At 56.1% G+C, this 20,202-nt stretch overlaps 1 protein-coding gene across 2 annotated transcripts; it reads left to right on the forward strand.

The window, feature by feature from the left end:
• Positions 1 to 359: 359 nt before the first annotated feature.
• PIRT (phosphoinositide interacting regulator of transient receptor potential channels) lies at positions 360 to 11,047 on the forward strand. Of its 2 annotated transcripts, none has more exons than XM_083804859.1 (3): positions 360 to 985; positions 1,317 to 1,595; positions 7,459 to 11,047. In XM_083804859.1, exons 2-3 carry the CDS (start codon positions 1,593 to 1,595, stop codon positions 7,879 to 7,881), a joined length of 426 nt encoding a protein of 141 aa, XP_083660985.1. In that variant the 5' UTR covers positions 360 to 985; positions 1,317 to 1,592; the 3' UTR covers positions 7,882 to 11,047. The 2 variants fall into 2 exon arrangements, with proteins under 2 accessions (XP_083660985.1, XP_083660984.1); XM_083804858.1 differs by having other exon boundaries at positions 1,468 to 1,595.
• The last annotated feature ends 9,155 nt before the right edge of the window (positions 11,048 to 20,202 follow it).

Genomic DNA, 20,202 nt, shown 5'->3' on the forward strand with positions numbered 1-20,202 from the left:
GGTCCAAATCTGGCCCATGCCCAACCACCCCTGGCCAAAGGTCTGCTCAGAGCCAAGCTGAGGGACCTCATCTTCACACAAACTCCCTGATTTTCCTGCCAGAGCTCCCCATGCCCCAGTGAGATGCTTTCCTACCTGCACGGTCCCTCTGGACCCTCCTCCTCCCCTTCCAGCCCCATGCACTGCCCTGGGATGCCCTGCACCCATCCCACTGCCTGCACAGGGTCTGTCCATCCCCACGACATCTCCATGACTGCTCAGCCATCCCACCCTCCTGCTCCCTGCCCGTGACCCTAGTGCAGCTCTGGGTGCTGCTACTGCACTGAGCCAACGAGCAGCCCTTGGGGTTGGCCACCGATGCTGGAGCCCAGTCCTGGCCACCAGCAATGTCTGTGTCGGTCTGGATCCCTTCCCTGCAGCAAGTACACTGATGTAAGAGGGTTTTAAAGTGTGGCTGTGGATTTGCGTTCCATCCCCCTCCTTGTAATGGGCTCAGGATGTTAATTTATAGCTAGCTGCTAATATCTTGCATCCATCAAATGTCTCAACAAGAGCCCCGAAGTGTTTTGCAGATGCTGGCTACCACCCCCTGCATGGGAACTGCAGAAATCACAGCCTGGAGAGGCTTCAGGGACTTGCTGATGACCGAAGTCCAAGTCAGCAAACCCCAGCCCTGTTCTAGCCCCCAACCCACCCTGCTCCTCCTGCCACGCCGCTGGATTGCCTCCAAGCCACGGCCTTTCATCAAGCCCTGCCAGGCAAGCTGCCGAGAAGTCGGCCTCGCAGGAGCCCAAGGCAGGGAAACAAAGAGTTAAACGATATCCTGATGGGCTGGTGAGCTCATCAGAGCTGGGATATGCTCATTACACTCAACAGAGCCTGATAGACAACATCCGGAGGGATGCGGAGCTGGAAGTGAGCATGGGTTAGGAGAGGAGGACCTTCAGCTGCAGCCTGTCCCACCGCCGGTGCGGTGGGCAGCCACGTAAGTAGGGCGGATTTCCATGGGCTTGGTTCTGGGGGTGGTGGAAAGGGCGAGGGGATGCAGCGCAGCAAGGCTGGGGTCATCCTCCTGCTGAGTCCCGAAACAGGGCTTGCAGATGCTCTTCACTCATCGAGAGCCTGAGAGTGTTGGTGGGACCATCCAAACCCTGGGTGATGCTGAAAAGCTGCTCCCAAGGGATGCTGGAGGCTGGGCCCAACCCAGCTCCACTACACCAGCAAATGGACGCTGGCTCCGGCTCAGTTTACATCCAGGATGCGGCGGGGCTCGTAGGCAGCGTGCAGTCCCCTGACACCTCGCCTTATTTCTCCAGCCCTGGCCTCAGAGCAGAGCTCGCCTCTCCACAGGGACGGTGCCCACGTGGCCAGCACCAGCCCCAGTGGGGTCGTGGGGATGGCAGGAGAGAGGACGGGGCTCTAGCACTGTGCTTTGTGCTGACACAGCTCCTTCTTCTCCCTGCGCAGAGCCGGCTCAGCCCAGCAGGATCCGTCCCTCGTTACCGCTCCCTGCGTGCCCCCTGGCAGCTGGGTTCCCACCTGCGCACTCGGGGGATGCTTGGTGCAACCGGCCGGGACCACCGAGGCACAGCATGGTGAGTGGGCGCTCGGTCCCTCCCCTGGGGTTCCCTGTCCCACCCAACACCCTCCTGTCCCCTCTGCTGAGTGCTCCTCTAGGATCCCCGGCCATGGGGGTCCCACAGTGCCCACCTTCCTCATTTTTAGGGGAACTTGGGCACGCTGGCTCACTGGATATGCACCTTGCTCTGATTAACTCTGGACCTGATTGATAGCCACTCTGAATTAAATTTGGCCTGGGCAAGGCATCTCAACACCAAGTTTCTGCAAAGAGCATGCACGTGCCCGTCGGTCCAGCACCCTCCTTGCCCCCCACCCCTCCATCCCACTTGGGTTCCCTAACACAGCTAGTCCCTTCTCCTGGCAAACACGGACCCACGGCTGTCATCTGGGGGGGCGTGTACTGAGGGTAGAGCAGGACTTAGTGAAGAGTCGGACAGAGGTACCCCAGAGCATCAGGAAAAGCTATGCCCAAAAAACCTTTCCCAGTTTTCATCAGTTTCCCTATGGCTTCCTCCCACTTATGACCCACCAGTGAGGACTTTGCTGGCCACCCACTGGGGAGGCAGGCAGGAGACCTCTTCTGGCTGAAGGACAAATGAACCCATTGGGTCTCACCCCTAGGCTCAGCAGAGGACCTGTTGATACCATTTCCCCAAAGCAAGGGAAACCCCAGAGAGCCGTGGGACAGTGCGAGGGTCTGAGGGAGCCTCTCGGTGGGACAGCCCATAGCTTTGGTGTGGCCGTATCTGGACTTCAGATCGCTGGGTCAGGGATGGGCAAGAGAAGGATGAGCACATCTGTGTTCGGGTGATTTCCATCTGACCAGAGCTACCATTCACCCAAACCCAGCTGTGGTACTGGTGCCACAGGCGGTGGGGTGGGACACCTTCTTCAGGGAGGCATCCTGACAAAAGAGGAAGGCAAAATATATCCACAGAGAAACTTGGATTTACAACAAAATTTGGTAGTTGGTTTGCAAAATCCCCTCAGCACTGCCCTGCACACGGCAGCATCACCCCCAGTCCCAGGCAGCGCCACGCTCACCCACACCACCGGTGCTCCCGGCTCTCGCTTAGCCCTGGGATGGAGATCAGCTCCACCTGCGGATGCCGAGAGGGCTGCCCAAGAGGACAGGCCAGGTGGAGGTGGGCACCAAGCCCTGGATGAGGTGGTTCCTGTCCCAGCTGGGGAAGCTGTGGTGTTCTTGGCTGTGCAAAGTGGCAGAAGCTGGGTGCTGCAAGGAGATAAGAGGAGCATGTAGAAAGCTCCCAGAGAATCACAGCTGCCTCCCCATAGATAAAGGAGGTGGCCAGGCTGAAGATTTGGAGAAGTAAATCCAGCCCTTGTATTGCCAAGAGGGCACAAGCCCATGGACAGGAGCAGGGCCTTCAGACCGGGCTGTGTCACCGGGTATAGCACAACTCCGGCCACATCTGCAGGTTGTTTGGTCCCCCAGAGCCTGGGGACTTTTGTGCTGGTCTCAGACTTCGAGGCATCTAAAGGATTTCTGGTCCCCATGGCTGCAGACAGACCTGACTGCTGCCCTTGTAAGAACACAGACTAGCAGGCAAATTAAATCACCTGTAATGAGATGGTTCATCAAAGCTCTTGGGTATCCATCTCAGCATTTCGTGAGGCCACCTCCTGCCTCTGGCTGTGTGAGGCTGGTGGCACTCGTTTGAGAGGGACGGATTGCCCGTGAGCCCAGCATGCTCCTCCCGAGTGTATCGGTGGTCCCCAGACGGGTCCCCGTGTGGCTCCTTGCTTTAGCCACCCAGATGAGAGCTGTCACTGCTGGGCGCTGGTGGGTGCAGAGGCCCCTCCACAGATGGGTGGGCTGAGAAACGGGGGACAGAGGGCTGAGGTGCCCTGCTCAGTCACAGGCTCCCTCCCCAGCACCACCGTGAGATGCCCACAAAGTCCAGGATGTGCCCAAGCACCTCTTGCACTGCTTTGGCACTCAGGTCCTCAGCACCACCAGCAGGTGTGCTCCATCTGAGCCCCCTGCTCAAACACCGAACATCTGCACACAAAGCACTGGAAAAGCAAAATGAGGAGAAACATCAAACAAGGTTTGTCCTTCTTTAGCTCTGCCACCAACAGCTTCCCAAGGCTTCAGAGGCAGCAGCACAACACCAGACATGATATCTGATACGTGCTCTGGAGGCATTTTCAAGCCAGCAACTGGTCATCTGCTGATGCTCTCCTTACAACAATAATTATTAAAAATGTGGAGGAAACCTGATAGCATTATGCTGCCTGGCTGCTCAGTACAAGCATTGCATCTTCCAGTATGAGCACATCTGTGATGAATTAGGGATGGAGCATGGGCAGAGCAGGAGCTGAAATCACATTAGCTCTCCCAAGAGCTGCAGACACATGCAGAGCTGGTAACAAATTCTCAGCTACTTGCAGGGAGTGAAATCCTTCCCTAGCTAACGGGGGGAAATATGTAGAGCCTCATGCAAAAGCACAAACAAAAATATGAAGCAGAGTACCTAAATTAGAGGAAAAAGACCAAACGTGGAGAAAAGTGTGATCAAAAAATCACTCTCTGCTGGGAAGTGCTAGAAAAACAATCAGCATCTGGGAATTGTGGTGAGACGAATGGTTACACCAGAAAATAAAAGGGAAAAATCCACTCTAGTGCAAATGCAAGACAGGAAGGAAGAAGATGGTTTTTGCAGGAGCCCGACATTAACACTCTGCAAAGCGGAGAGGAAGGCTCTCTGCAGAGCTCAGTGTAGAGGCAGAGGCAGGGCGGCAGCACAGGGGCAAGCAGGGAGCAGGGTGCCTGGAAGCTGGGCAGGACAGGCTGCATTAGGCTGCTGAGATAAGAGACGTGGGCACCGCTCCAGGGGAGAGAGCAAATTTCCAGCTACAAAGCCAAATTAAAATTGTACTGTGCCTTGATCATAAAACCTCTCCACGATAGATGCTAGAAGAAAGACAAGAAATGCCATGGCTGCCTAGGATGAAATGTCAAGAAGAGCCTTGCCAAAGCTCAGCTTTGAATTAGAAAAGCAAGGAGGCTGGTGCACAGGCTGTGCACTCCAGCCAAACAGTTACAGAGGATCTGGGCATGTCTCTGCAGAACTGCAGCTGGGGATGTTTTCGGAGGGCTGGGCTGACTCCTGGGCATGTTTTGGTCCATGCAGAACCTGCCTTGCTTTGTCCCCAGGACACTGCAGGAAGATGTGCCCCATTGCTCTCAGTATTTTTGTCTTGGGACCCTGTGGCAGCTCAGACCCTCAGCTTATAGGAGTGTGAAGTGAGCTGCATCACAGAAGCTGACAGAGGAGCATATCACAGAATCGTCTAGGTTGGGAGACCTCCAAGATCACCTAGTCCAACCTCTGATCTAACACTAACAAGTCCTCCACTAAACCATATCACTAAGTTCAACATCTAAACGTCTCTTAAAGACCTCCAGGGATGGTGACTGAACCACTTCCCTGGGCAGGCCATTCCAATGCCTAACAACCCTTTCAGTAAAGAAGTTCTTCCTAATATCCAACCTAAACCTCCCCTGGCACAACTTTAGCCCATTCCCCCTCGTCCTGTCACCAGGCACGTGGGAGAATAAACCAACCCCTACCTCGCTACAGCCTCCTTTAAGATACCTATAGAGAGCGATGAGGTCGCCCCTGAGCCTCCTCTTCTCTAGGCTGAACAATCCCAGCTCCCTCAGCCGCTCCTCGTGCATGTTGCATCTAACATGGTAGTAACTATCAAAGTGACATCTATGGTAAGACTTTGCACCAGCTTGCAGAGAGTATCAGCAGCTCAAAAGGAGGAGAAGTGGGGAAACCAGGGCTTGCTTCTGTGGCCAGACTCATCAAGTGCTTGGTCACCCCTGATGGAGCGCTGTAGCTGATATATCGGGATGTGTGTCTTCTGCTGTGCCCCTGCCACTCCTGGTTCGATAGAGAAGGGGGAAAGCTGCAGATGGGAGGGATGTAAACAGTGCCCACTGTGATTGTCTTGTCTGTTTGTTTGTTTGTTGGCCCAAGTTGGGCAAACCTGAAATAGCACAAAATGCATTGGTACCACCAGGGCTGCATTTCTGCAACAGTGCTCCGGTGCTTTGGCAGGGGGATAAACTGAAAAATTGCATCAGAATAAACCAGAAACCTGGGCAGGCAACCTGGGTGAAAGAACAAGGGAGGTGCTGGCTGGCACCCAGCCACTGGTATCCCTAGGTGGGCACTGGGCCCAGCATGGCCCAGGTGGGGATGGATTTCCTTACGACTGTGCCTCTGGAGCAGCTTTGCAGCTCCGTGCAGCTGCAGTGACAAGCTGCAAGCCCTGGCATTGCTCAGCAGCAGCGGGAAATGAGCTGCAGGCGCCGGGCTCTGTGTTCATCTCCTCTACACCTCGCTGCAGCCAAAGCAGGATGCAAACCCAGGCTGGCGTAACCCATGTTGTGCATCTTCTTGTGAACTGTCTGACGGGCAGGCAAACACCCAGCCTGCTGTGCCAAACAAGGGCCTGAGCAGGGTTTTAGATGAGCTGCTCTGGATCAGTGCCAGGCTCAAGGCTCACATGGTGCCCAGGAAGAGCTGAGCTTGGTGGGTTCATCCCTGCAGGGCTGCTCAGCAGTGTGCAGGGTCCCGCAGGCCGTGAGCACTCCCCAGCCAGCTTCATGCCCTGTTTTCCTCTGCAGAGCCCCGAGGAAATGCTGGTTAACATAATGCACAGCATTTCCATTTTACCATAATGGTTTCTGTGTGCTAAAGGCATGCTGTTTCTGGGAAAATACATTTCCTCCTCGAGTAGGTGAAAAAACAATGCAGAGGCAGGGTCCCTGAGGCAGCCACATCTCTGACCCCACCACCGCAAAGCGCAGCGTTTCAGTGCGAGCTGTGAGCCCTCTCAGAGCTGGGAGAATACGTACTGTGTGATGGGAGCTTCCCTGCCTCCCTTCCTGGGCACTTAACAAGGAAATGCTTCTGTGCTGAGGGCACAGGGCTGACAGGTCCGAGCTGGATGTGACAGCGAGGAGCAGCCAACTCCAGGGGTCTAAAGCAGGAGCTCAGCCCTCAGGAAGGTGCCTCCAGGTCTCCGCTGCGTGGTCCCGATGTGGTGCACCCCTGCCTCAGTTTGTCCACCTGCAAGGGGAAGAGATCATGGAATCACAGGGTGGTTTTGGTTGGAAGGGACCTTAAAAATCACCTAATTCCAAACCCTTGGCATGTTCAGGGACACCTCCAACCAGACCAGGTTGCCCAAAGCCCCACCAATCTGAATTTGAATACCTCCAGGGATCTGGCATCCACAGCTTCTCTGGGCAGCCTGTGCCACGGCACATTTTTCATGGTGAAAAATTTCTTCCTTATTCCCTGTCCAAATCTGTCCTCTTTCAAGTTTAAAATTATTTCCCCTTATCCTGCCACTACAGGCCCTGGTAAAAAGCCTTTCTCTGTCTTTTCTGTAAGTCCCCTTTATACATTGAAAAGGTGCGATAAGGTCTCCCCAGAGCCTCCTCTCCTCCAGATGACCATGCCACAAGACTGAAGTGTAAGTGGGGGTCTGGGAGGAAAAAGAGTTCCAGGGATACCATCATCCCACCACTGCATCTCTGTGGGAGCTGGAAGCTGGGGAACGGACATAATCTGTCCTGGTGTCCATGGGTTGGCAGTAGGACTCCTGCAGGTACCCTCAGTCCTGCCTACCTGCAGGACTCAGTTGTCTATTCCTCATTTCCACTGCTCAGATAGGTGTGGTGCTCTCCTCCCACTGCAGCAACTCCCAAAGTGTTCTCCACTTCCATTTGACTTGGCCAGAGGCCATGCTACTGATTAACGACTTGATGGAAAGCACTCAGTCCATCCTCCAGCAGTAGTCCTGCACTGCTCTTTCTTCTTTCCATCTCAGGTCTCCTCCTCTGACCCTGTCACCATGGAAAATCCCCCCAAGAGCCCTGATGGGAGCGAGAAGTCCCCTCAGTCCAAGGAGCTGCTGACCAGCAACACGGCCAGCACCCTCTGCATCAGCTCCCGGAGCGAGTCCGTCTGGACCAGCGCGTCCCGGAGCAAGTGGGAAATATACCACAAGCCCGTCATTGTCGTGTCTGTCGGAGCAGCCGTCTTCCTCTTTGGGATGGTCATCACCAGCCTGTCTTGCATCCAAATCAAGAACAAAAACGTTTACAAAATGTGTGGCCCGGCTTTTCTGTCCATGGGACTGATGCTCCTCGTTTGTGGCCTAGTCTGGATCCCCATCATCCGGAAGAAGCAGAAGCAGAGACAGAAGTCACAGTTCCTGCAGAGCCTCAAGTCCTTCTTCTTCAACCGCTGAGGGCAGCCCATGGCCTTCCCAGGAAGGCTCCCTCCCCTCCACCCTCCTCCGCTGATTAGCCATAAAAAGAAACGTGCTTTTGTACCCTCCTAGAGGAAATTACCCCAGACAGTCTCTTCCCTACAGGCAGAACACACTGTACCGGTGCCCAGTGTGTAAGCGAACTTTGCATTTCACCCAAGGAATCCCAAAAAGAGGAGAGCGGGATGTTGCGGCCTAGCCCGGCACGGCAGGTCGGAGCGCTCTGCATCCTGCACAGCAGCCGAGCACCGCCACGCGTGGGGAAAGCAGCGCTCCTCGGAGCATGGCTGGTGCCCGGCTGCTCCGGCAGGGTGCCTGGGTGGAGAGGAACCAGCGGGCCCCGCCCTGGGGTGAGCGCTGCTGCCTGCAGTCGGCACTCCGCACCTACACAATGGCGGGCCCAAGGCCGCTCATCCAGAGCCAAGGAGAGGGGCAGCGGGAGAACGCGGTGCCACACCGCTTTGTATCAGAGGAAGCCACCAGAATGGACAACGCACGTCACCAGAGCAGAGCAGATGTGACGTCCATGGCCTGCAGTTCCCACGTGTGGCTCTATTATGACAGGTGGCCAAGACACGGCTGTAACTAGAGCTCACTTCTGGCTCGGGGGTGTGGCGTTCACACGTATTTATTCCTCTACAGGGTCAAGCTGAGGAGCAGCACCACAAGCAGAATTTTTTAGCTCCCCTTGGCAGAAGGTGTTTAAGCAAGGCTGTTCCCCCAGGCCTGCAGGGACTAAGTTGTTTTGTAGCTTCTCTCCAGTCACGCTGATGTTCTCTGCCAGAGCCACCCAAAAACTGAGCCTTGGCGCTTCCATGAGCCCAGAACTGGACTACAAGCAAGCAAGCAAGTTCTTTGTCTCCACCACTTTGTATTTCTGCCTTAATAAATGTGTGCTTTGAGGCAATTCACCAAGGAAAGCGAGGATCCTTTCTGCATGGTTTTTGCTTTAATTTCATGTTTTCAGCAGGCCTTAGAAGAGAAGTTTGAAATGTTAATTCTCAGTCTGAAGAACTGATCTCTTTCTGGACAGCAAAACCTGGGTTGACATAAATGGGTGCACAACATCAACCAGCTCCTAACTCTGGACAGGAGTCTGCTTTTTCCAAAGAGCTGATCCATCCTGGATCCCGCAGCAACCCCCATCAGGTCTGCACCTCTGGCCAGGCCCCCAGCTCAGCAAGCTAAGGCTCGGGTGCCCTGACTCCTGTGGTGGGGTGAGGACTCAGCACCCCCAAGTGTGGGCAGGACATAGCTTGGTGCTGACCAGAAGCAGAAGAGGAACACGGCAGAGGAGACCCCACCGAGGTCCTCTTTGCAGTCTGCATCTCCACCGTAAAGCTGAGGCAGCCAGGTTGCTCTTCCAATGCCATGGGAGGCAGAAAAGCCAGCAGGGGTGCTCTGAGAGAATTTGCAATGTATTTGACAGATAGCCAGGGTCTGATAATCTCCAATAACTGCTAATGAGAAGAAGCTTGTGTAAACCCGTAGGTTTCCCTAACTCTGTGCCACACTTCCACCAACAGCTCCCAGGGAATTCTAGAGAAGAGTCCCATGAATGGGGCATGCAAACAGAGACCCTTCTCCAGGTTTGTCTCCACCTCCCAGCAGCTTAGAGCCAAGGCAGAGTTTGCTGCAGACCACTGTTTAGTACTGATAGAGCGAACATGCTCTGCTCCTCCTGTTTTGCCCACTTCTTCAGATCAGTTTGGACTTTCAGGATGTGCGACATGCTGAAGCCACGGGCTGTCACAATCCCTCCAAGTCCTCTAATCTGAGGAGCAAAGTTCAGCTGGTGCCATGATCTGCCTCCACGGAGTGTTCCCACCCTCTCACATGGATCAGGCCCGTTAAAGCAGTGGGAGATTCCTGGCAATGAAGTTTGAGGAGGACAGTGTGGAAAAGAGGTACAGCAAACTCTACAATATTTTGCAGTGAATTAGGATGGTGGGTATCAACGCAGCCTGAACAACTTTCCATCATCTCAGATGTTGCATCCAGCAGAGTTGCAGCGGGGCAGAGGCGATAGCCAGAGATGCTGGGAGCTCTGGATAACATCAAGACACCCAGCAAAAGGGGGGAGGATAACAGATCCTGCTGCTGCAGACCGTCAGGAGCCCAGATGGTCAGATAAAAGGGAGATGTGGTCGGTGCAGTCAGGGACCAGCTGGAGCTGTGGGGACTGTGCTCAGGGCCCAGATCTGACTCCCCATGCAGAATTATTTAACCTCCTGGCCACCTCTGGCTGAACTCCCTTAAAACAGTGCCACTTCAGCATTTCTGCCTGCAGATATAGCCTGGGGCACCCAGGGCCCAAGGCATTCAAGTGACCTGATTGAGCTGGGAGGTTGGGCTCCCTCCAGGATGTGATCCAGGTGGGCCAGTGCCTGGAGAGCCCCAAGGCCTGGCACAGCTGGGTGATGGGTACTCGAGGAACACATGTCCTTTTGCCCCAGGCTGCATTTCCTGGGCAGTGCAGAAGCGTCCATCCCCGGCCGGCTGGTGCCAGGTTGTGAATGGGGTGTTGGAGGTGCATGGTCTGGCACCGGACCCAGCAAACCTCCGTTCATTCTTCAGCCATTCATCCCACTGAGCGGTGCGCTGCTATTTTTTTCAGCCCTGGCTTGGCACGAGGCTGAAAGCTCTATTGATTCAGCTGCAGTGGGCAGAAGCAGCTCATCTCAAGCTGCTGCTCGAGGATTAGAAGCAGTTGGAAAAGGAAACAAATGGCAGGGCTTGCAAGGAAGAAATCACAGAGCAACCCGAAGGACATCCCCATTCCCTGTCTGGCTCCAGCCTGCAGGTCTGGTGCTGGGCGCTGCCCAGGCTGGAGGAGGCACCTGGGATGGCCTCAGCTGCAAACAGCTCTGCTGGGCAGCCAGAGGCTGCTTCGCCAGGCTCGCTGCCCGTAGGGATGTGAAAGGAGGACTCGAAGCACCAAACAGAGCAGAAAATGGAGCAGGGGGTTCTGTCCTCCATGTCTCACAACCGAGGAGTAAGTCAGTGAAGTGTTAATAGGATAAGAAGTCACTGAGATCACAAATGTAATGGGATTCCAAGTTGGCCATTTATAACGTGAATATTCAATTTAATTAAAGCGAAATATCCCAAGGGACTTTCACCTTGCTGCTGTGGTCTCACGTGTGGTGTTTCATAGCTGATGCTGGAGAGGAAAGGCTGCGGTATCAGGTGTGTGATGGGGGATGCTGTGGCCTTGGGGGGCCACCAGGCTGGGACAGCGGGGGGAGGATGAGGGGACTGGAGCTGCAGGTTTGCTCAGTGCTGGCCACGTGCCCTGGGTGAGGGTCTCAGGTCCATGGGTTTGCTTTGCAGACACCTCTCGTGAGGTGTGAGGGGGGAGTGTGGGTGGCACGGGAAGGAGGCAGCAAGAGGACGGAGCCTGCCCAGGTGAGGATGAAGGCAACAGCCTGGGGATCAGCAAAGCTCCTGAGGAGGGTGCATTCATCCTGTGTGTCCTAGCAGTTGCTACCCAGATCTGTAGGGGGTCACTGGGGTAAAGGGACAAAACATTAATTGAAGGGAGAGCTAAATTAACAGCTCAAAGCTCAAGATGCAGACGGAAGTCCAGATCTCCTCTTTGCTGCATGAAGTATAAATGCCTTATTGCTCCTGGGAGGCTGGGTGGATTTTGTGCTTGTGCACACAATGCAGACTGCTCCCAGCCCTGGGAAATGCACGGTCATCTTCAGCTGAGAGAAGCTGGGTGGGAGCGACTTCAGGAGAAGGAGGTGCGGGCAAGGTTGGAGGCTGCTCTCAAGGGTTTTGTTGGGAGCTGACACACAATGCTGTGTCACCCTGCTGTGGCCCAGCCAAACCCCACAGGGCTTCCACAAAGTGAAATCCTGCCTCTGTGCTGCGGGACCAGAGAACTTCCTTGTCCCGCTGCCATGCATGGGAGGCTGCAGAACCAGGAGGTGTCTGCGGGTTCAAAGCAGGGTTATGGACAGCAGATCCCACAAGACAGTAAATACAAAGGGACGTGCCCTCTAGCATCATGGCCATCTCCAAATAGCATCTCCTGACACTGCTGGAGACAGCACCAGGCTGGAAGGACCCTGGATCTGACCACAGGGCAGTTTGCTCCTTTGGGTCGTTCCCATGCTCCCACAAAGTAGGTCTCACTGCTCCCCACTATTCCTCTCCACCCCTGCTGAAGCCTGTTTGAATCCTTCCAGGATGCTTTGAATCAGACCAAAAAGCCCCACCATGTTTTAAAGGAAATATCAGGTTAGCCACAAATGCAATTATGCCCATCTCTTACTATAGCTAGATTTGATGCAATCTGCTTCCCCTGTTCTATAAAAAGAACAGGAAATCCACAGCAAAATTCATCGTGTCTGCCGAGCGGGTCAAGGAGGAAATGGTTCTCCTGCACCTCCAAGCCCTCAGCCCCTGCCCAGCCGGGCCGGCTGATGCCTCAATGTGCTACCGGCCTCCATGGGCACCCCGAGGTGTTCCCACTGCTTCCTCACAGCCCGGGGTGCAGGCAGCATCCTGCTGGGCGAGCTCCAACCTCCCAGAAAACTCCCCCTGGCAAAAAATCTCAAATCTCGGCACTTGGAGCACGGCAGCTGTCGCACCAGCTCGGACTCGCGTGCTGCGAGAGGTGGATGCGAGCCAGCCCGGCCTGGCTGCGCCCCTTCGGCCTGCGGAGGGAGGCGAGGGGAGGCTGAGGCGGGGGGAGGCTGAGGCGGGGGGAGGCTGATGCCAGCAGAGGCTGATGCAAGGGGAGGCTGACGCAGGCGGAGGCTGACGCAGACGGAGGCAATAAATCCGGTCATCGGCCTGGTGCAGCCGTGACCGAGGGTTTTCAAACCCTGCAGCCACATCGGGCTGTGAGTTACCCAGAGCCTCTGTGTGTTGCAGCAACAGAAGCAGTGCTGTTTTTTTCTTTTTTCCTTCTTTTTTTTTTTTTTTTTAATTTCTTTAACTCAGCCGGGGTAGCAGGTTGCAGCCAGCACCACAGGGCAGCCACCCTGCCACCAGGCCAGGGGCTCCAGGCACCAACGAACAGGGCCTGGAAGTGCCCCCCCAGCCGCGTGTGCTGGGGCTGAGGGCTGGGGGCTGGGGCTGGGGCTGGTCCGTGCCAAGTCAAGTCCGTGCCTGTGCTGTGCCGTGCGATGCCGTGCTGGTTCTTGTCGGTCAATGCAGTGCCGTGCCGTGCCACTCCATAAGGTGCCTGTGCCAGTTGGAGCCATGCCGGTCAGAGCCGTGCCGGTCCACGCCACACCAAGGCACCATGCCTGGGGGGGTCCTGGTGGAGCAGGGCAGCAGAGACCGAGCAATTCGACTCCTCTGCCTATGCCTCGTCCCGGGGGCCAGGTGGCGATGCCCTGGTGATGCCGATCTCTGTGGGCTCTGTATGGGTTAAAGCCAAATCCTTGGGGCGTTTCTACAGCTGGCAGATGTGGTGTCATCCTCCAGGGACCTACCTGTGACAAAGGATGGAAGCTGCTGGGGGTGGGGGTGTCAATAGCAAAGTGTTTCCTGAAGAAACCAGGATGTGCTGCTTGGGGAGACCCTGGGTCAGTGTGGGTCAGGGCTATGGGATGGCAGCGTGGGTGCTGCAGGGGCCATGGTGCAGCTCTTCAGCATCGGCGGGGACACAGCTCTGCCCTCCCTGCCATGGAGATGGCCTGGCTCATGCCCAAGCTTTCCCCTCCTCTGCCCTTCTTAATCCTGCACAGGATTAGCCCATGGTGCTGGTTCTGGGCAAAGCCCTCGGAGGTCTCAGCCGAGTTTGGCTCCTGCCCACCCTGCTGCCTGTCTTCTCTGGGTGGAAAGAATTGTTTTATTAGAAAGTGCTTTCATTTCCTTTGTCCTGAATAAGTGTAAAGCTGAGCACAGGTGTGGGAAGGGCAAACTGTTTGCAGAGCTGAGACCAGCTCAGAAAGTCCCTGCTGGGTGCAGGCAGAAACGGTGATGGTCAGGCCCCCAAGGCTGTCCCTGGCAAAGGCATAAAACAGGGAGGGAGATGGGGATGTGCAGGGACATGCAGGCTTAGGTCTTGCATGCTGGCAGCAATGAGCTGGGGATTTAAAGGGTGGGATGGACAGGAGGGCTGCAATCTACAATCAGCTCAGCCGTGCTCCCGGGACGGTCAGATGGGGCTGAAGGTTCCCTGCCTTGCTCGGATGTGCGAAGACTCGGAGGCATCCTGGCTTGAGGGACCAAGGCACTGGAGCAGAGATGGGCCCTGAAGGCTCCCAGTTTAACTCCACGCTGGGAAGAGCTGCAGCCCCTCCCTGTGCCGGTGCCGCCAGCCTTCCCTGGCTTTGCCTGGTGCTCACAGCAAGGTGGGAGGTGGGAGCTTGATTGCCCCCATGCTTGGTGGGAGGGGGCTCCAGACCCTTTCTGGTTCTTCTGTGGGTTTTCCCCCGCAGGGCTTGAGGGTGTAGAACGCTGGGTCTGGTCTGCGCCCATGCCTGGACAGCCCCCGAGGGTCCCACCTTTGGCTGCTGTGCCCATTGCTGACACCAAGCTTTGCACAGTGCTTGGGTTTGGGATAAGGCAGCGAAGTTAATTCCATCTCTGCTTGCGTTGGGTCCCGGAGGAGCAGTGGGCGAGCTGTCCCTTCAACCGGGTCTGAGCGTCCAGGTCTGAGCCAGCTCTCGCCTGCTGAACCTGTCACGGGGGCTGGCCTGGAGGAAAGCAGTCCCTCCGTGCCCATTTTTAAGGATTCATGTCCCCGTGCTGTAGTTAAACAAATATTGACTGACACCTGTTAGGCAAAGATTTTGTCAGAGCACTTCCATTCACCTGCTCAAATTCCCGCTGCGCCCGACCAGTGTGTAACCGGGGGAAGCTGTGCTCGCTGCTCCCTTTGGAGAACTGGTTCGCTCCTGCCGCATACTTCTGCAAACCTGTTTTGGGCCAGCTCCGGGAGCAAGCGTTTTCCTCCAACATCATCTTTCCAGCTACAGCAGAACTGGGCTAGAAAAAGGCAGAAGAGGTAGGCAGCGCTGTCTGTTTTTTATTTTTTTATTTAATGCCTTGGGAACAAAATGCAGCTGGTGCAGTTTTCTGAGCTGTTAATTGGAGGTGAATGAACTTCTGGAAACCTTTGGGCTCCTTCCCAGCCCAGGGGAGTGACTTTATTTAGTGTGTCGCATTTCCTTGAGTGCTATCATGGGCAAATCGCTGCTGTCACACACTGCTTGGCATAGTTCAGCACCACTGAAATGCACCCAGATAAAAACCCTTCCTCCCGCAGAGCAAATCCAAGCTGGACCTTTGGTATCCCCCAACGTGCTGTGCAACGTTTGGCTTATCAAAGCCAGGAGGCAAACAGAGAGGGGAGAGCTGGCACTGCTGAACTCTCCCATCAGTAGCCTCCATCCCCCCTGCACCTCCCCACGCTGAGACATTTGGGTGCGTGAGCGCCGGCCAGCTCCGAGCCCACCTCCTCCTTCTCCTCCTCCGAGGGCTGAAACCAGCCCGCCACCTGCGGCTTTAGGGCCTGAAGGAAGCCTTGACTGAGTGGTAAATGCTGCCCAGGCCTCAGAGCAAACCTGGGGGAACTCTGGAGGCATGGGACAGGCCACTCCACCACGCAGCATCTCCTCCGGAGGGATCGGAGGTGCCAGAGGCATTCCGCCCTTGGAGTGGGGTCAGCAGTTCCTGTTTCAGGCTTGCAATGACCTCCACAAGTTTTCTTGGACTTTTTTTCATACCCAAGGCATGAAAGAGGAGAAGACTTCTTGGTCTGACCTGATGAGATCAAGGTGGCACCGGCCTTTCGTAGCGTGGGGCTGGACAGGCCAGGGCTGACGCGAGCTCCTTGCATCAGATCCGTCTTCAGTGAGCTGCTTGCTCTGGGGGACATCGCTGGTCTGAGGGGACTCCTGGGGTGATGCCCTGTCCCCTGTGGCTGATGTCTGTTGGGAGGCTGCAGAAAGACGGGCTAGAAGGGACAGAAAAGTCTCAAGGCATGAAACCGTCTGTTTAATGGGAGAGCTCTCTGAAATTCAGCAAACAAAAAGTAAAGACTTGGGGGGGAGGGGGTGGGAAGAAAAGAAAAAAAAAAAGAAATTGGAACTGGATACATGGATACATCTGTGGGAGAGAAGGGAGGACAATGAGCAGGTCCCTCCCTCCAGAGGGTGAGGAGAGTGACAGGGCTCTCATTGAAAAACTGTGACTAGGGCCAGTGCTAAACTTCCAGCAGGTTCATCAAAATGCAGCTGAACCGGGCTGCAAAACCTCTCTTCCATCCTCTGTCCATCTCCTTTATCACAGTAGCCCACTGAAAGACCACAGGAAATGTATCTGGTTCCTGAAAACGGGGTGCTCAGGTCCTGAAAGCAGCTGTGCCCCAGCACCTCCTGCCAGCCCTTGGGTGACTGATCCAGGGCTGGCAAGGAGCAGATTCTCCCCCAGGCCCTGGAGGGTGACAATGCACAAAGAAGAGAGTAGTTATTTATTTGCATATTCAAAAGCCCTCATTGTTCTGAGATGAGGAGGAAAAAATAGATAAATAAATGAATAAAATACCTCCTGGAGCGGGCAGAGCAGCTCATGCTCTGGTTTGCACAGCGCTGGGGCCAGGCAGGTGGTGTCCCCGTCCCTCCGGCCGTTAGCCTGTCCCTGACGCCAGCCTTGCAGCCTCAGGGTGGCCGAGAGATGGGCGGGTGGCTGCCACCCGCAGCGGTCATGCCCTGGGCTTTTCTTCCCAGAGCCAAGGGCTCCCAGGAGCCTCCGCCACCCCCAGCCTCTCCCTGCTTGCCAAGCAGGCATGGACGGGGGATAAGGATGCGCCCAGTGCTACACGGCAAAGGGGGAGCAGGGAGCATCAGTCCGGGATTGCACCAAGCAACACCAGCTGCTCCGAGACAAGCCAGGAGCTCTGGGAATTCCTGCCTGATGCAGCGACACGTCACTGCCCTGACAGTTCTCATTCTGGGGATGGGCGATGACACAGGTTGTTTGATTTCTGGCTTTCCAGCAAGACCTGCTTTCTGGAGGTGTTGCAAGGGAGGTGTATTTCTGACGCTCCGGACAAAGCCCCGCTGCTTCAGTTTCCCCAAAAAGCGAGGGAAGCGCTGAGATCTGCTCCGGGAGAAGCGAAAGCAGCGACGGCAGGGCCACGAAACGGTTAAAGCCGTGTCGTGCGCTCCCTCCCGATTGTTCTGCAAGGTGTGTTGTGACATTTGTACTTCCTCCTGGCAGCGCCGGGCTGCGGGGAGGGACCGTGGGATGCTGCCGGTGCCGGGGGCTGCACCATGGCCCTCCGCGGGCTGGCCGGGCACTGCGCTGCCATCCTGCTGCTGGCCCTGCTGTGCGATGTGGTTGGCCTGATCCTCCTCCTGCTGGGGATTTTTGCTCCTCTAAGCTACTGGGACTTCTTAATCTACATGGGGTCGCTGCTGCTCGCCTTCAGCCTCGTCTTCTGGGTCTTCTGGTACACATTCAACATCGAGGTCCCCTTTAGGGAGCTGGGATTTAACTGACTCGCGGCGCCAGCAAAGCCAAAATGGAAACTCGCACTTGGGAGAGCATCCTGACCTGCCGGGAAGCTCCAAAGCATCATTCACCCGGTGAAGAGCATCCCAAAAGGCCAAAGGGAAGGGTCTGCTGTTCCCTGCAGCATCGCCCACCCAGACGGACCCCTGGGGGAAAGGTACCTGCAGCTCGGCACACACAGGGACGCTTCGCTAGCCGTGCGGAGCGCCGAGGTCTTGGCAGGGCAGCCGGACCTGTCGGTGATAGCCACGCTTCAGGAGCAACATTACATGTAAAATGCTCTGGGGTGGATTAATGATGGGCAGGAGCATGGGTCTGATGTGAGGAGCCTGTGCAAATGAGTCTGGGGAAGGTGGCTTGGGTGGAAACCAGGAGTGGGGTTTGTACCTGGGGTTTATGTGCTCCATTCTTCATCGGTCACAGACGATGCTGTGAGCTACGGGTCCTAGAGAGCCACAGCTGTCTCATGACAGCTCTTAGTGGCCGAGGGACTGGCAGTGCCAGCACCCTCACAGAGATAATTGCAGCCTGGGCAAATAGAGAAAGTCACTGAGAATGACGCAGACCCAGGCTGTCGCACAGTGAGACCTCTGTGCAAATGGGGCACGAGCAAGCAAACAGGGGCAAGAGCAAGCCCCGATGGTCCTGGGGCCGAGCTCAGCTCCACACGCCCGTGTGACACTGCCGTGAGCTCCAGGGCTGCCCAAGGCTCCTCCAGCAGGGGATGCGTTCGCAGTAAGGCAATGGGGAAAAGCCAAGGGAAGGTCATGTCACCACAGCACTGGTATGGCACACAGCCTGGTGACAAATGCTGAACACACGGAAACTGGGTACAAAGTGCCATGTTTGAGCACTGGCTTTGAGATTACGCTCTCGTAACATCAGGCTGCTCCAGACTTTGTACTCCAGTGGGCACAAAGATCAGGCGGTGCGGCGCTGGGCCCATGCTGAAGATCAGCCCCATGGAGGTGACGCAGAAACCTCCAGGTTGGCTGGGATCTGCTGCAAAGGGTTCGGTTCTGGCCTCACCTGCGAGCAATAACTCCACTGCAGAACCCAACGGGGGTGGAAATGTCCGTGTGTCGAGTGAGCACCGCCGCGGACGGTGTCCTGCCTCCTTCCTGGTGTCCCAAGGGGATGTTCCTCCTCACCAGCGAGCCCGTGTGGCTGCTGGAACCAATTAGCCTGAATTAACTAGTAACAGTCCTGCAGTGCTCGGAGCTGTATGCCACACAATAATGACAGCAGGACACCCCAGAGCCAACCTCGTCCCAAGGACCTAAAGGTTTTATAGCAATGCGTGAGACAAAGAGGAGGCAGAGACGAGGGCGATGCCCCCACTGCACGTGCGCTGGGACCGGACTCACCTCCCCTCGGCCCTGGCATCTCAGCCAGGGCAGCGCCCCAGGCACACACAGACCGAACACAGTGCAGGAGGAAGATTGCCAAATGATGAGATCCCCAACCATCAGCCTCCCGGGAGATATTTGCTCACATGATTTTATATAGATAAAGCCTCTCACAGTTAGCGAGAAAAGTTTTTATTTACTGATTTTTCCGCATTTCTCATCCCGAGGGCAGTGACTGCAAGAGGCAGCCCGGACGTTTTCTGCACTCCTCACGGTGGGGAAGCTGCAGCCTGAGTCACAGTGTTTCACAGCCCTTGCACTTGGTGGGATGCCCTGGCCAGCACCTCGATTTTACCCTCCACCACCAGGTCTCCGGGTGCTTTTCCACCCAGGTGCCATTGGGACTACCTCCTTCAAGCATTTCCTTGATGCGCCTCCAGATAAGAGCCTGTAACAAGCATTAGTTGGATACTGCAGCTATACATGAGGAAGGGCAGCGGTTAACAACACCCTCCTTTATTTGCTCTGGGATTTTTAATTGCGAATGCTAAGCCTGTTCGATCCAGCCGCAAAGCCTGGCTGAGGCTTTGTCACCATTCAATGTCTGTCCCTTGTTGGGCGCAGGTCTCGGCACGTTGCCTGGGGACAACACCCCGTGGAAATGGGTGCAAGGTCCCCGTCACCACCTGTTCCCCCTACCACGACTGCCAGGCTCGTGAAGACCCCTGGGAGGCGGTGGTCCCCATGGGGTGTGACCTGCTGGTCCATTTTCCCCTCTGCAGTTTGTCTCCTCTCTGATGCTCACCAGTGTACGTGGCTCTGGGCAGGGTGGGCACCATTCTCCGGCTGGGGCACAAATCACGAGCGTGTCCCCACACCTGTGGGTGTGCGAGGTGCCTCCAGTGCCCTTCTCCTCCTCTGGGCAGCCTCTGGAGGGGTGCGGGCACAGCCAGGGCTTGGTGCCCTCGGGGCTCCCACCTCTGGGCAGCAGCAATCAGCCGGGCACTGCTACCAGCAGGAAATCCTGCCTCTCGTGGCGTGTGCCCACAGTAGGGCACCGAGGGCTTTCTCCCACCTTTGGTACCTTCCTTGTCCCATCCTCTCCCACAGTGGACACCCAAGAGCCTGCATGCCCTAGCACCCGTCTCTGATGTCCCTTTCCACCCCAGGGACACAGGGACACCCCTCTTCCCCTGTCCCCAGAGCACTGTGGCTGGCATAGTCAGCCCCTGCCAGGTCTGCAGCTGGGCCGGCCTCACCGAGGGGAGGAGAGGCAAGATGGAAGCATCTGCACATCCCTGTCCCTTGGAGGCTCCCTTCTGTGCAGCACCGGGAGAGCTGGCCCGAGCCCAGGGCCCTACTGACCCAAGAGCTTATCTCCCAGCCTTGGGGTTTTTGTGGTTTTGTTCTCGCTGTTTGCTCGGGGGGGGTTCGCAGCCTGGGGCTCGGTGCCCATGTGTGCAGGGCA

The sequence above is a fragment of the Anser anser genome (assembly GCF_964211835.1).
Source record: "Anser anser genome assembly, chromosome: 19".
In the NCBI taxonomy this organism is placed as follows: domain Eukaryota; kingdom Metazoa; phylum Chordata; class Aves; order Anseriformes; family Anatidae; genus Anser; species Anser anser.